Source organism: Monodelphis domestica, chromosome 7, assembly GCF_027887165.1.
Source record: "Monodelphis domestica isolate mMonDom1 chromosome 7, mMonDom1.pri, whole genome shotgun sequence".
Classification (NCBI taxonomy): domain Eukaryota; kingdom Metazoa; phylum Chordata; class Mammalia; order Didelphimorphia; family Didelphidae; genus Monodelphis; species Monodelphis domestica.
The window spans coordinates 173,347,286-173,359,768 of NC_077233.1; the positions used below are offsets into that span (position 1 = coordinate 173,347,286).

The window sequence follows — 12,483 nt, forward strand, 5'->3', positions numbered from 1 at the left end:
AAGGGAAGTAAGTATGAGGCTAAAAAGCAGTTTGGAAGCAAGTTATGATGGCTTTTAAATGTTAAATAAAGGAGCTATTATCCTAGAGGTAATAAGAAACCACTGGAGTTTATGAATGCAGACCTGCGCACTTTTGGCAGCTAAGTGGAAGATGGACTAGAGAGGGGAAATATGTGAGGCAAGTAAACCAATTAGGAAGCTATCACAATATTCCAGGCTGAACTTCAAGGAACCAGGAGACACGAGTGAAAGACAGTGCAATAGAGTGTTTGACTAAAACTCAGGAAGCATGGGCACCATGCCCTCATACAGTTTCTGAATGAAATTACAAGGTGTCGGGGGTTGTGAGCCAAAGCTGGAGACAGGAGAACCTGGGTTCAAATCTGGCCTGAGAAACTTCCCATAGTGTGACCCTAGGCAAGTAAGTCACTTAACCCCCGACTGCCTGGTCCTTACTGCTCTTCTGCCTTAAAACCAAAATACATATTGCTTCCAAGACAGAAGGTAAGGGCTTAAAAAATATTATAAAGTGTCAGCCTTTCTGGACTCCAATTTTCTCATCTATAAAATGAGGAACTAACTTTCCTTTAAAGTCTCTTCCAATTCTAATATCCTATGAGTCTAATATAATAGCCTGAAACTACCCTACTCCCAGAACAAAAGTAGTACATCCCAAAGGAAAACCAAATGAACAGTTGCCCTCCCCAAGCTTTTGACAACAGATAACACAGGACTGATTTTAAAGAACATGATATTCCCATGGAAAGATTCATCCTTTGGAGGATTTAGTAAATGTGGCGGCCACATCTTCTAAAGCCAAGCCTGAGAAATAAGTGCCCCAATCTTCGCAAAGGGCATGACAAGGCAATGAGAATAATGGGTTGCAATGGTTCCCAACCTACAGAGATGAACCCTAGCCTTTTAGCTACGTCAATTAATGGCATTTACTGTGCAGCTTTGGTCCCAAATGGGGGAGGACAAGCAATAACTCAATGCTGGGTTTACTTTGGGATGATTGTTTTATGCGATAAAGAAAAGGGTAAAGGAAAATACCAAAACACACTTTTTCTTTCTTCCCCTTCTCCCCCCTCCCCCATCTGTCTCTCTCTCTCTCTCTCTCTCTCTCTCTCTCTCTCTCTCTCTCTCTCTCTCTCTCTCTCTCTCTCTCTCTCTCTCTCTTCTCTCACATATACACATACATACATACATAGCCCTTTAATGAGAAGAAAGGGAGAAGGAAAATGCATCAGACTTCCCTGTACACTCCATTAAGAACATCTCCCTTATTTAAGTCCTGAAACTAGGAAGTTGTGTTCAAAACCAAGGGAAGCAAGGTTAGCTGTGTGAATTTTATGTCCAGAAGTTATTCTCAACAAGAGACTTTTTTCTTAAACCCTTACTTTTTATCTTAGCAATAACTCTAAGCCAGAAGGAAAAGGGTTAGGCAATTGGGATTAAGTAATTTGTATGGGGTCACACAGCTAGGAAGTGTCCAAGGTCAAAATTAAACCCTGGTCTTCCCAACTCCAGGTCTAGTACTCCATCTACTCAGCCACCTCGCTGCCCTTTGACAGGAGATTCCTAACCATTTTTGCATGTATGTCAAGAACTAAAAACCCCCAACACCTTGGCTCTCATCTAGAGCCCAGCGGGCCAATTCCCTCTCTTCCTAGAAACAGGTTATACAAATTACTCTGACTTAAGGCCCTATCTTGGGTCTGCAGCAAATCCAAATGTTCAACTTTCTCGATAGACCTAGTTTCTGGGGTTACTCAGATCTAGGGCTACCTGTAGGGTCTTCAGGTCCAGCTGCTCCAGATTTGGGCCCTGATGGTTGTTCAGCATCTCCTTCATCAGTTTTACATTGCTTTGGACTTCCTGTATGGTGCTGAGTCTCTTGGACACTTTCTCAGATTTCTCTTGTTCCTTCCAAAGGAATTGAAGAAAGGAGGAGAGTGAATAGAAACCCTAAGCTTTCTTTACCCTAGGATAGGAATATAGGGTGAGACGAATTCCTGAGCAATAAGGAACCCAAAAGTTGCATGGAGCAGAATACTCCAAGTTATAATAGCTAGATAAGAATTAACCACAGTGGCCAGGAATTGGGGCAAGAGACTATAATTCCCACTACTTGGGCTCAGGAGTTTCTGAGCTACAGCAGGGTTAAAGTCAATCAAATATCCTCATTAAGCAAAGGCACAAGGCCACCATGCTGCCTAAGGAAGGGCAAACCAACCTACATCAGAAATAGAGCAGATCAAAGATTCCATGCCAGTCAGTAGTGGGAGGTCTGGCCCAGGAGTGGCCACTGGACTTCTCAGCCTGGGCAAGATAAGAACACCTGGTCTCCTACCCCATTCCCACCTCCCTTCCCACCCCCAAAAAAGCTAATAACGTTGCTACAAAAAATGTGCAGTAGACGGAGGAAATCAAAGTACCCAGAAAACTCGTGAAAGATGGTTAACAATAATAACTGAATTGTGTGGAACACATCAGATACATTATCTTTTTTTATCTTCAAAACTTGGTGAAACATGCCTGGGTTGGATCAAATTCTACCCTATCCAATGTCACCACTTTACATATGAAGAAACTGAGTCTCAGAGAAGTCAGTGATCTACTGAATATGAGATGTCTAATAAATGGCATAGCCAAGACTCTCTAACTAATAAAGTTTTATGCTCTTTCCACATTACTTTTCCAGGTTAAGCCCACAATCTTGGACCTTGAGCCTATCTCCCAAATAGACACATATATTAGCTTTCTTTCAACAAGCTTTCTAAAGGCAGTGATCTGGATATTGTCCTATCTATGACTGTGGAACACAATGTAGTTTTGACTTCCATGGGAAAAAATATGCACTAGAAACATTCTTAGTACTCTCCACATTAGGTTATTTATTCCTTTTCCTGGGCACTGATGTCCTGTTCCTACTTCAGAGAGATGAGGATGCTGAGATAAGAGAGACCCCCTTGACCCCCACCTTTCTCAGGCCAATCTCGCCCCTGATACTAGGTTATACCAATTACTTTGATCCTAACCCAAATGCTCATATTGGATCTGTAGCAAATGCACACTGGTCAGGGATACCAGTGTGAATCTATTAAACTACCCGGAAGAGATGGGGCTGGGAATTAAGGTAAGGAAAAGAGTCCATGCCCATTCTTCCCAGTCATCTGTCCATCCACACACAGCCATCATTCTTAGGTCCTCCATCATCTTCTCCCCAAGGTTCAGAGGAAGAGGAAGTTAAGAGAACCCAGCATATGTCTATCGTAACACACCAAGGACGTCTCCAAATCCCAAGGCACCAAAGCACTCTAGAAACTGGTTCCCATTCCCAGCCCCCTTTCCTACCAAAAGAAGTGAGAAACCTATTGCTGCCTACCTCCTTGATGAGGGTCTTGATCAATCTGTTGGCTGCTTGTAAATCTTCAGGGTGGTTACTTTTCAGAAGCTTTGTCAGGAGCTGGGGAAGAGATTCCACAAGACAATGACATGAGGCCATATTTGTTCTCCTCTCCCATCTTTTTTTTTCCTACTCTACCCCAATGTCCCCTCAGTGGTTATCCTCTGGGACACCAGAGAAAACCAGGGCCCAGAAGACAAGCTCATTTGGCACATTAGAGAGCCTAGTGCTCATCGTCCTACAACTGCTATGGCCTACCATCATTACGGGTCCTGATTGTTCAAGGCCAAGAGGAAGAATAACTTCCAGAAAAGTGGAAAAAGAAGAGAGGACAATACCCAGCTACATAATTCTGCATATGAGATAGAGGTTGCCCTGAAGCTTGACAGATCTGGCAGTAACATTGCTTGAAAGCTAGGTTCTTGAGAAGGTCCAAGAAACAAACCACTGCATCATTTATCCTTGTTTTTCTACCAGGGGAGCCCTAGGAGTATTAATAGGCTGTGCATCTCCCAGGGTTAAGTCCTAGCTAAGCATGACAAAGGTCAGAGTTGTCTCTGGGGTTCAGTGAAATAGGGCCCTTGGCCTGACCTCTGGAAGCCCCTGAAATTTGGTTATCCCTTCCCCCACCAAATGCTGGCTTGACAAAAGGGTAACTCTGGGAGATTTTGGGTAAGGTAGGAATTGATCCAGGTAGAAGTATTTAAAATATACATAGTCAGCCCATCCTCTAAGCTGGACATAACTATACACAGACACACAGAGAGCTCTATCAATCTCCCCTTACCCAAAGATCTTTCCAAATCACTACATTATCTCAAGAAACCAGTCCCCTTTCTACCTCTTGCAGGATGTCACACAGGCTCAATGATCACTGAATTAAGACACTTTAAGATCTTCCAGAAGGACACAGGGGCCTATAGCCATCACCTACAACCTATGAGAAAACCTCCCCTCATGTTGCTTGTTATTTGAACCATAGAGGAGAGCTTAACCCTCTGGGGCAAGGGTAAATAGAGGAAAAGAGCATATTATTTACCTTTGATTTTTCTTCATCAGCATCAAAGATGGAACTCTTGGGCCTGGGAGAAGGTGGGGGTAAGATTTTGTCCACTGGTAATTTGGGGTCTTGCTTAATGATTCCTGAAACATGCAACACCTAGATTTCAAACGCTGCCTCTGCCCAGCCCTCATGGGGGTCTTGGTGACCTCAGACTGAATCCAAGAAGCTTATAAGGGAGAGAGGGTTCCTTCTGCAAAGAATCTATAATTCCTAGTCCCTGGAGTCCTGTGGGGGACAGATAAGAAGTTCTCCATTTCTTTGGGGGAAATCCTATGGATCAGTGTGAAAGCAGGGTCTCGGTGCTTCAGCAGAGTCAGTGACTCTTTAGAGATACACTAAGTAAGGTGACTGAGCAATTAGGTTGAGGTTTAACCCTGAGCCCAGGTAGTTTTGGACTATATATACCCAAAGTTTATAGTTTATATATATATATATATCTCAGAAAGAAGCACGCCAGGGTCCAACAATCACTAAATGGTTCCTGACAAATCTCCCCAAATCCATGTCAGGAGTGAGACAGAGAGGGAAAAGTCAAGTTCCTAACATAAACTCAAAACAAATGGGGACATAACATAATATAAGCAAGACCTTGTTTCTTCAGCATCTGATAAGCATCTCTTATTTTGATGTCCTTGGGAAACCAAACTGTCCAACTGAACATTATTTCAATAATCCTTGATTTGACTTTCTCTGTGGTCCAGCATCCAAGATACTGAAAGCAAAAAGTGGAAAGATGAGATTTAGACTGATGAGAGATGAGACAGTCTAGTCCAAAACCTTTGGTAAAAAAAAACAAAACACAAGAGAATTTAAGTACATGCAAGGTCTGACCCCTGGGAGCCCCAGAACTATTTCTCCCCTTGTCTTCCAAGTCTCTTGGCTCCTAAATCCAGTGTTAAGAAGTAGAAGGTAGATTTCAGTGTCCAAAGTCTATCTATTATATAGATAGGACTGTAGGCTAGAGGCTTGCTGTCTCAGGACAGAAAGATTGATGCTCTAAATCCAACCTGGCTTAATCAGAGCTACACATTACACTGACTGAGCAGGGTATTTAAATGACTAGAAAAAATTAAGGTAGAAGCCAAAAAGAAGGAGGATGAATAGTCAAAATACAGAAAACAGACTAGGTAGGAAGACAATTTGCAAGTTCAAACTTAAACTTAAATCTGCATCAGTCACCCCAAACACAGCATCTATCCATCCAAACTAAAGAACCCCTTTCCTCCTAATAGTGCCCCTGTGTGGGGAAAATATCACTCAGAGGAATAATTATATCATACCCAACTATCAGAAGTCATCACCTACCCTTTGGTAATGGATCTCCTTGAATTTAGTTAAGCTGATCCTCTGGCAATATGCATAATGACATCATCCAGGCTGCTTGGAGCCTTTACATTTTTGTAGGACCTGCTAGAATTTATATTCCACTAACACAGATTTTAAGAAGTCAGTGTCACCTCCATGACACAATACCTTGTTGGAATAGAACTTTCATATTAGAGGGGCTGTATGGTATGAAATAAAGCAAATGGAAGTCAGCTGCTTGCTCATTCTCTATGTAATAACAGCACCTTGAATTTTTTTTGTTTTATCTTCATTTTATTTTAATAAATTCACAGCTAAGTTTTCCAAAGTTATTTGATTCATTTGTCTCCTTCCCTTCTTCTATCCCCTATCCTGGAGCTGACAAGCAATTCAATCTGGGTTATACATGAATTATCACACAAAATATATTTCTATATTATTCATTTTTGTAAGTGAATCATCTTATAAAATGAAACCCCAAATCTCATACCCAAATAAACAAGTGATAAATCTTATGTTATTAGAACTGCAATAGTTCTTTCTCTGGAGACAGTTGGCATTCTTTTTTATAAGTCCCTTAGAATTGTCCTGGATCATTGTATTGCTTTAATAACACCTCTTGCTGGTAGAGTGCCTTATGCTCTCTTCAAAGCATTTCTACATACAAATCATTACAAGCCAGGTGTTGGGGTTTATCCTCCAGCCTCGGCCTTTCTTCAAGGGAGGGAACATAATCCAGAGCATCCCACTCAGAAAAGCAAGCAGGTGAGGTGTCCCTGGAAAGTACTCACCTTTGTAGAAAGCACTTTGATCAGCTCATTCAGGAAGCGGAACTTGGCCACCTCACCATGGAATTTTTCTCCACAATAGTTCATGCATACCTCAAGCACCTAGAAAGGCCCAACTGGCTTTTAGCGCAAGAAGGGGGAGAACTAAATCTACTGGGCTCCCACCCAGGGGCCCGAATGGGACAGATGCAAGTAGGACATGTCTGTCTGCCAACTAATTCAGATGTCCTTCCTTCAGGAAGCCCCATGAAAAACAGCTAGAGAAGCCCAGGGGGAGTAGGCTGTTTCTCTGGCACAAGAACTTCCCAGAAACTCTACTGACCTTAAGCTCCATTAAAAGAAAAGGAACAAGACCAAAGCAACCCAACCCTCATCTAGGTTCCCCACCTAGTCTCTGCCTAGGTCATACCTGAAATCCAACAATACCTCTGGGGCTCAACTTTTAGGTCACTGGAAATGTGTCATTTTTTAAACCTTTACCTTCTGGCTTAGCATCAATACTAAGTATTGGTTCCAAGGCAGAAGAGTAGTAAAAGCTAGGCAATGGGGGTTAGGTGACTTGTCCAGGGTCACACAACTGCAAAGTATCTGAGGAGACATTTGAACCCAGGGCCACCTATTTCTAGGCATGACTCTCTACCCATTGAAGCACTTAGTTGCCCCAATTGTGTCATTTTAAAAATTAATGCCATTTCCCAGCTGATGTTTTATAAAATCAAAATGTGATACCCATACTGGTATCACTATGATGGCTAGGTTTTGTGTCAGCTCATTAAAGCCTCAATGTTTGTACTTGGTTCTGGGGCAATCCTACAGTAAGTATAACTTTTTAAACTAAACAAAAAAATTCAGTTTCCATGGCTGCACTTCAGGCAGAGGAAATCAGAGGAGAAATGGCTGTTTTGTTTGTGAAATTTGGTAGAGCTCAGGCCTTTCAAAACAAGGAAGAACCAAACCAATTATTGTGAATATAATTTCTGTTATTTCCTCTTGGAGATGGGACTAACATTTTTTCTGAAAACTTAAAGCTTTTAACTGTTTTTTACAAGACCCCAAAGCATCAAGCCTTCCCTTCTTCTTTTTACCAAGAAAACCCCAAATGGGGTCCCAAAGAGTAGAACATGACTAAGACAACTGAGCACCTAAGCCAAGGATAAACTGGAGACAATCAGCAAGGGGAAGGCACTGGCATTAAGTGGCATTGGGAAAAGCTTCTTGTAAAAGATGATATTTTAACTGGGACTTGGAGGAGGCACGGAAAGCCAGGAGGCAGAGATGATGAGGGAGAGAGATCTAGGCAAGGGCAACAGACAAAAGAAAATGTCTAGAGTTGGAAAGTGAAGTATCTTGTGCAAAGAACAGCAAAGAGGCCAGTGTCACGAGATAACAGAGTACATGGAGAGGACTGGAAGAAGCCTGGAAAGGTGGGGAGGCATGGGGCTATGGAGACAAAAAGAGGACTTTATATTAGACTGGAGTTGACTGCCTGGGGAGTAGGGTGCGTGTGACATGATTGGACTGACCATTAGGAAGATCAGTTTGATAGCTCAGAGAAGGATGAAGCAGAGAAGCAAGATGCTCAAGGCATACAGATGTAGTAAAGGCAGAGAGAGAACTTATAAACCAAGATGCAAGAAACTGGGGACCTAAACTGCTTGTCAATCAAGAAGGAGCTTCCAAAACAGAATGTTCCCAGGAGTTGGCAGTTGAGCTGACCAGGGGGAAGGGACTGGACTTAGAGTCTCTCTGGAGGTGGGACCTGGCTGAAAGACCCTGGTGGGGCTGACTTGGTTTTGGGGTTCTCTGGCTTTGGACAGTTGAAGTTAACAAGAAGGAGAAACTTGGCTTTTGAGTTGGTGGTCTATTTGAGAGTTGAGCTGGCCAGGAGAAACTGAGAGACTTTGAACTTTGTTTTTCTTTGGGGTTGAAGCTGAGAAAAGGAGACAAACCAGGCTGAAGGAGAGATTTTGAACTTTGCTTCTTTCTGGGGTTAAGCTGAGAGACCTTGCTGATTTTGTGAAGAAGAAAGAAGATTTTGAAAAGCTATTGTTCTCCATCCCCCTAACTGTCTAAGAGTCACAGTTTGTGACTGGTCTATTTCCTCAAACTCTCATAATCCTCATTTTTGATTAGGGACATCCTCATCCCTCTTACCTCAGTTTCCCATCCTGTTATCCCAATAAACCCCCTGAATTGAAAAGGAAATAAAAGAATATCTTTATAGTTCACTCAGGGGGGAGGGAAGAAGCCAAAGGCTTCAAGAAGAACTGGGAGGAGAGGGTTTGAAGAAAGGAGGGAGTGAAGGGGGGAGGAGGTTAAAAAGATATACTGATCCATCAGCCATCAGTAGGGATCAGTAGGCAAACCCCAGAGTAAACCCCAGAGCAATTCCCTGTAGAGCAGTTCCCCTGTGTGACAGCATCTCTGTGTGGCATCCCTCAGCATTTCTCATTTCTACCTCCATTACAAATAAGCAGCCATCAGGGTTCCCTTTAGCAGCTCTCTCTAGTCAAAGCCAGAGGTCAGCAGTCATTGCAGAAGAAACAGTTCCCCTCAGTATATCTTTGCTATTTCAATCAGTAGTAGTTTTCCTCAGTTTACCTCTCTATTTCAATAAGAAATAGTTTCCCTCAGTTTACTATTCTATTTCCCAGACCACCGAAGGCTATAGCAATAGTCTAGGAGTGAGAAGATGAGGACCAGCACCAAACTGGTGGCAGTGTGAGAGGAGATAAGAGGGCATACAGAAGAAATGATACAAAGGTAGGAATGATAGGACTTGGCAATTGATAAATGGATGTGGGGAAAGGGTGAGAGTGAGGAGTCCAAATGGCCCCTGGATTTAAAGCCCAGGTGACTAGGAGGAGGATGGTACCCTTACTGGTAATAAGGAAGTTAAGATGGCAGAAGGGTTGGAGGGAAAGATCCTGAATTCAGTTGTGGACACCCTTGAGTTCAAGATGTCTAATGGGCAGTTGGAGATGTAAGGTTGAAAGATCAGCAGAGAAGTTAAGGCTGCATGAAGAGAATAACTGAATCCATGGGAATTGATCATCAAATAGGATCTAAGAAAGAGTAAGCCTTACCTGTAACTGTTTGTCTTTATGGGAGATTGAAGAATGGCTGGCTCATGTCTTAAGTGTTTAAAAGTGAGTAAAGTGTGTTTTTGTCCATCTGTTTCCCTTTGAGGAATCCGTCTGAGGAGCGCCCCTCTCTCACTTCTGAGATGGAGTTTCTCCTAGCCCAGGGCTTTCCTGGCTCTCCCTAAGAGTAGCTAGCTAGTCCAGGGTATCTCCAAATAACCCTCCTTCCTCTCTCCTTCCTTCCCTCGCTCCCAGATTCTTGACTGACAGATCTTCCCTTCCCTTCCCCCAGCCTTCTCTCTCTACCTTGCATGACTGGTATGGCACCTATTGCCACAAACCAGGAGGGGTTAAGTAGAACCTCCTCCCCCATCCAATTTTTGGAAGCATTTGTTCTTGTTCTGTAAGAGCCAGGTCTGAGAATGTGAAGCCTCAGCTCAGACTTCCCTCCCCTCCCCTCACCCCACATCCTGCTTTGCCCCATCGCCTGGAAGTCTGAATGGATCCCTTTAGGAAAGTCAAAGGGGAGCTCATCAGCCACCAGACAGAGTCTCCAGTGTCCTTTTCTCATGTTGAGGGGGGAGGGGAAAGGCCTTGCAGAGAGAACCAGACTTCAACTCACTGTTAAGGCATGAAGAGCTTCCACCTCCTGGGGGGACTGGATTTTGTGGGCCAACAGCCAAGGTGCATGGGATGTGCTGAGGGAAAAACAGAAATAAGACAAGTCTAGGCAAAGCTGAGAAGTCTCCTCTGGACAGAGAGAAAATGGGGGAGTGGGCATGGTTTATTCCACAAGAATCTTCTGATGCTGCTGCTGCTGTGAACCCAGAGGCTCTGGCAAGAGGCAAGAAGCCATCATATGCCTCCCCTCTACCAGGAATACAAAAACTCAGAGGATAGGAGCCAAAGCCTTGTAAGCAGTTCAGAAGAGGCCGTGAGAACACTGTTACATTCCACAGGAAGCACGGTGTTGGTGTGGGTCACCCCTCAAGCACAGTGTATCACCCTATTTCTCCCCACCAAAAGGAACAAGACAGAAATGGTTCCAACAAACAAGATTGAGAATTAGTGATACGGTGCTTCTAGGTTAAGTTCAGTTTGCAACCCAGAGAAGGAACCCACAGAGCCTCAGAAAAGGCTGAGTCAGGAGGAAAAGGAGGGCTTCCTCTTCCAGTGTCATGAGCCTATAATGTGACCAAGACAGAGTGGGAAACCCAGCAGGAAGCACCGTAGTCACTACAGAAGCCTCCACAGGAAGGTGGGTCCAAAACTGGGAATGATTTTTCAGAGAGGGACTTTCTCATCTTATAAAACCAGGGACCAAGGGATCTAAATCTATGGCAGAGAACAAGCAAAAGTAGCATTCAATTAGAATTTAATTTGCTTTCCCTTAAAAAAAAAAAAGCCTCTGCACTTTAAAACCAAAACCAGGTTCTGTTTGATCCTTTTTTAAAATAATATTTTATTTTTCCCCAATTACATTTTATTGTTATTTATTTATATTTATTGTTATATATAACATATATATAAAATGTATATATAAAAAACAAATATAATATTTATTGTTACATTACTATATACATACAATTTAAAAAGTCCTAAATTCTCTCCTTCCTCTCTTGCTTAGACAGTAAAGCAATTTGACAGTTTGCGCCTTTAAAGGTATAAATAATCTTTTTGAACACTAGCTCTTGCTCAACTTCCTTGCCTTCTCATACCATCTTCATGAAGGTTCCTATCTCTAGGCCCATCATAATCCCTCCCCTCAACTTACAGGGAGCACCCCAAAAGCAATCAAACAAAACATTTATCCCTTTGAAATTTGGGGGTCCTCACTGTTCTATTGCTGTGTCTATAGAGATTACAAGTACCACTGAGGCAAGAAAAAATAATCTTACCCATCAGGGTCCGAATTCACCAGGTCACAAAAGCACTGGATACATGACCAGTTCTCCTCAGGCATGCTTGGATCTGTGGCTTTATCTGCCAAGAAAGGGACAGGGATATGAGAAATAGAGAAAATAGGAACAATGACAGGTCTGAAGCAGAGACTTACTCCGCTGGAGGCAAATGAGTAGTTCTTTGGGAAGTAATAAAGGGAGATAATCATCAGGCATGCTGCTAAGGAAAGATACTAAGATTTAGAGTAGGGGTGATCATACAGAGATGTTGACAGTCCTGAAACTGCTCTCATTTTCGGCAGGAAGGTAGGCATAAGTGTCTTTCTCCTTCACATTTCAGGTGGGTTTCTGTCCTCAGTATAAGGCATATATAGTCTCTATCTTCAAGGAAGCACTGTATCCGTTATTTTTTTTTTTGTTCATAAGCCAAGTTTCCCCCCCTCAGATCTAAATTTCATTTTTATATTTTTTATGAGCAAGACGTGTAATTCAGAGGAGAAAGAGGAGGTCTCAAGTCAGAAATACTTGGGTTCAAGTGTAACCGCACTGACACATATTGACACTATGACTCTAGGAAAGTCAATTAACATTGAAATAGCCTAGGTCAGGGGTTCTCCAAGTATGGTGTAGGGGTCCCTGAGACATTTTCAGGGGATCCTTGAGGTCAAAGCTGTTTTCATAAAAGCATTAAGACAGTATAACTTACATTGGATATCAAGAGATATAATCTATATAAATAAAAGCTCTGGGGGGGGTCTCAATAATTTTAAGAATATAAAGAGATCTTGAAATAAAAAAATTGAGAAATTATGATCTAAGTAACTTTCTATGACAGTAAATTAAAAAACAGTTACTATTTGGGGAAGCTTGGTAACACAGGACAGAGAGCCAGGCCTGGAGGCAGGAGTTCCTGGTTCAAATCTAGTCCCTGACA

General features: G+C 42.6%; 1 protein-coding gene across 5 annotated transcripts in view; it reads right to left on the bottom strand.

Annotated features, from left to right (window-relative positions):
- Positions 1-12,483, bottom strand: part of GGA2 (golgi associated, gamma adaptin ear containing, ARF binding protein 2) — a 42,182-nt gene that overhangs the window by 18,709 nt on the left and 10,990 nt on the right. For all 5 annotated transcript variants that reach the window (XM_056806084.1, XM_056806083.1, XM_056806081.1 and 2 more), the window contains exons 2-8: positions 11,547-11,631; positions 10,271-10,346; positions 6,569-6,667; positions 5,061-5,184; positions 4,449-4,552; positions 3,389-3,469; positions 1,789-1,926 (exon numbers count right to left, since the gene is read on the bottom strand). In XM_056806084.1, coding sequence (XP_056662062.1) covers positions 1,789-1,926; positions 3,389-3,469; positions 4,449-4,552; positions 5,061-5,184; positions 6,569-6,667; positions 10,271-10,346; positions 11,547-11,631 — 707 coding nt within the window. The remainder of the gene's footprint in view (positions 1-1,788; positions 1,927-3,388; positions 3,470-4,448; positions 4,553-5,060; positions 5,185-6,568; positions 6,668-10,270; positions 10,347-11,546; positions 11,632-12,483) is intronic.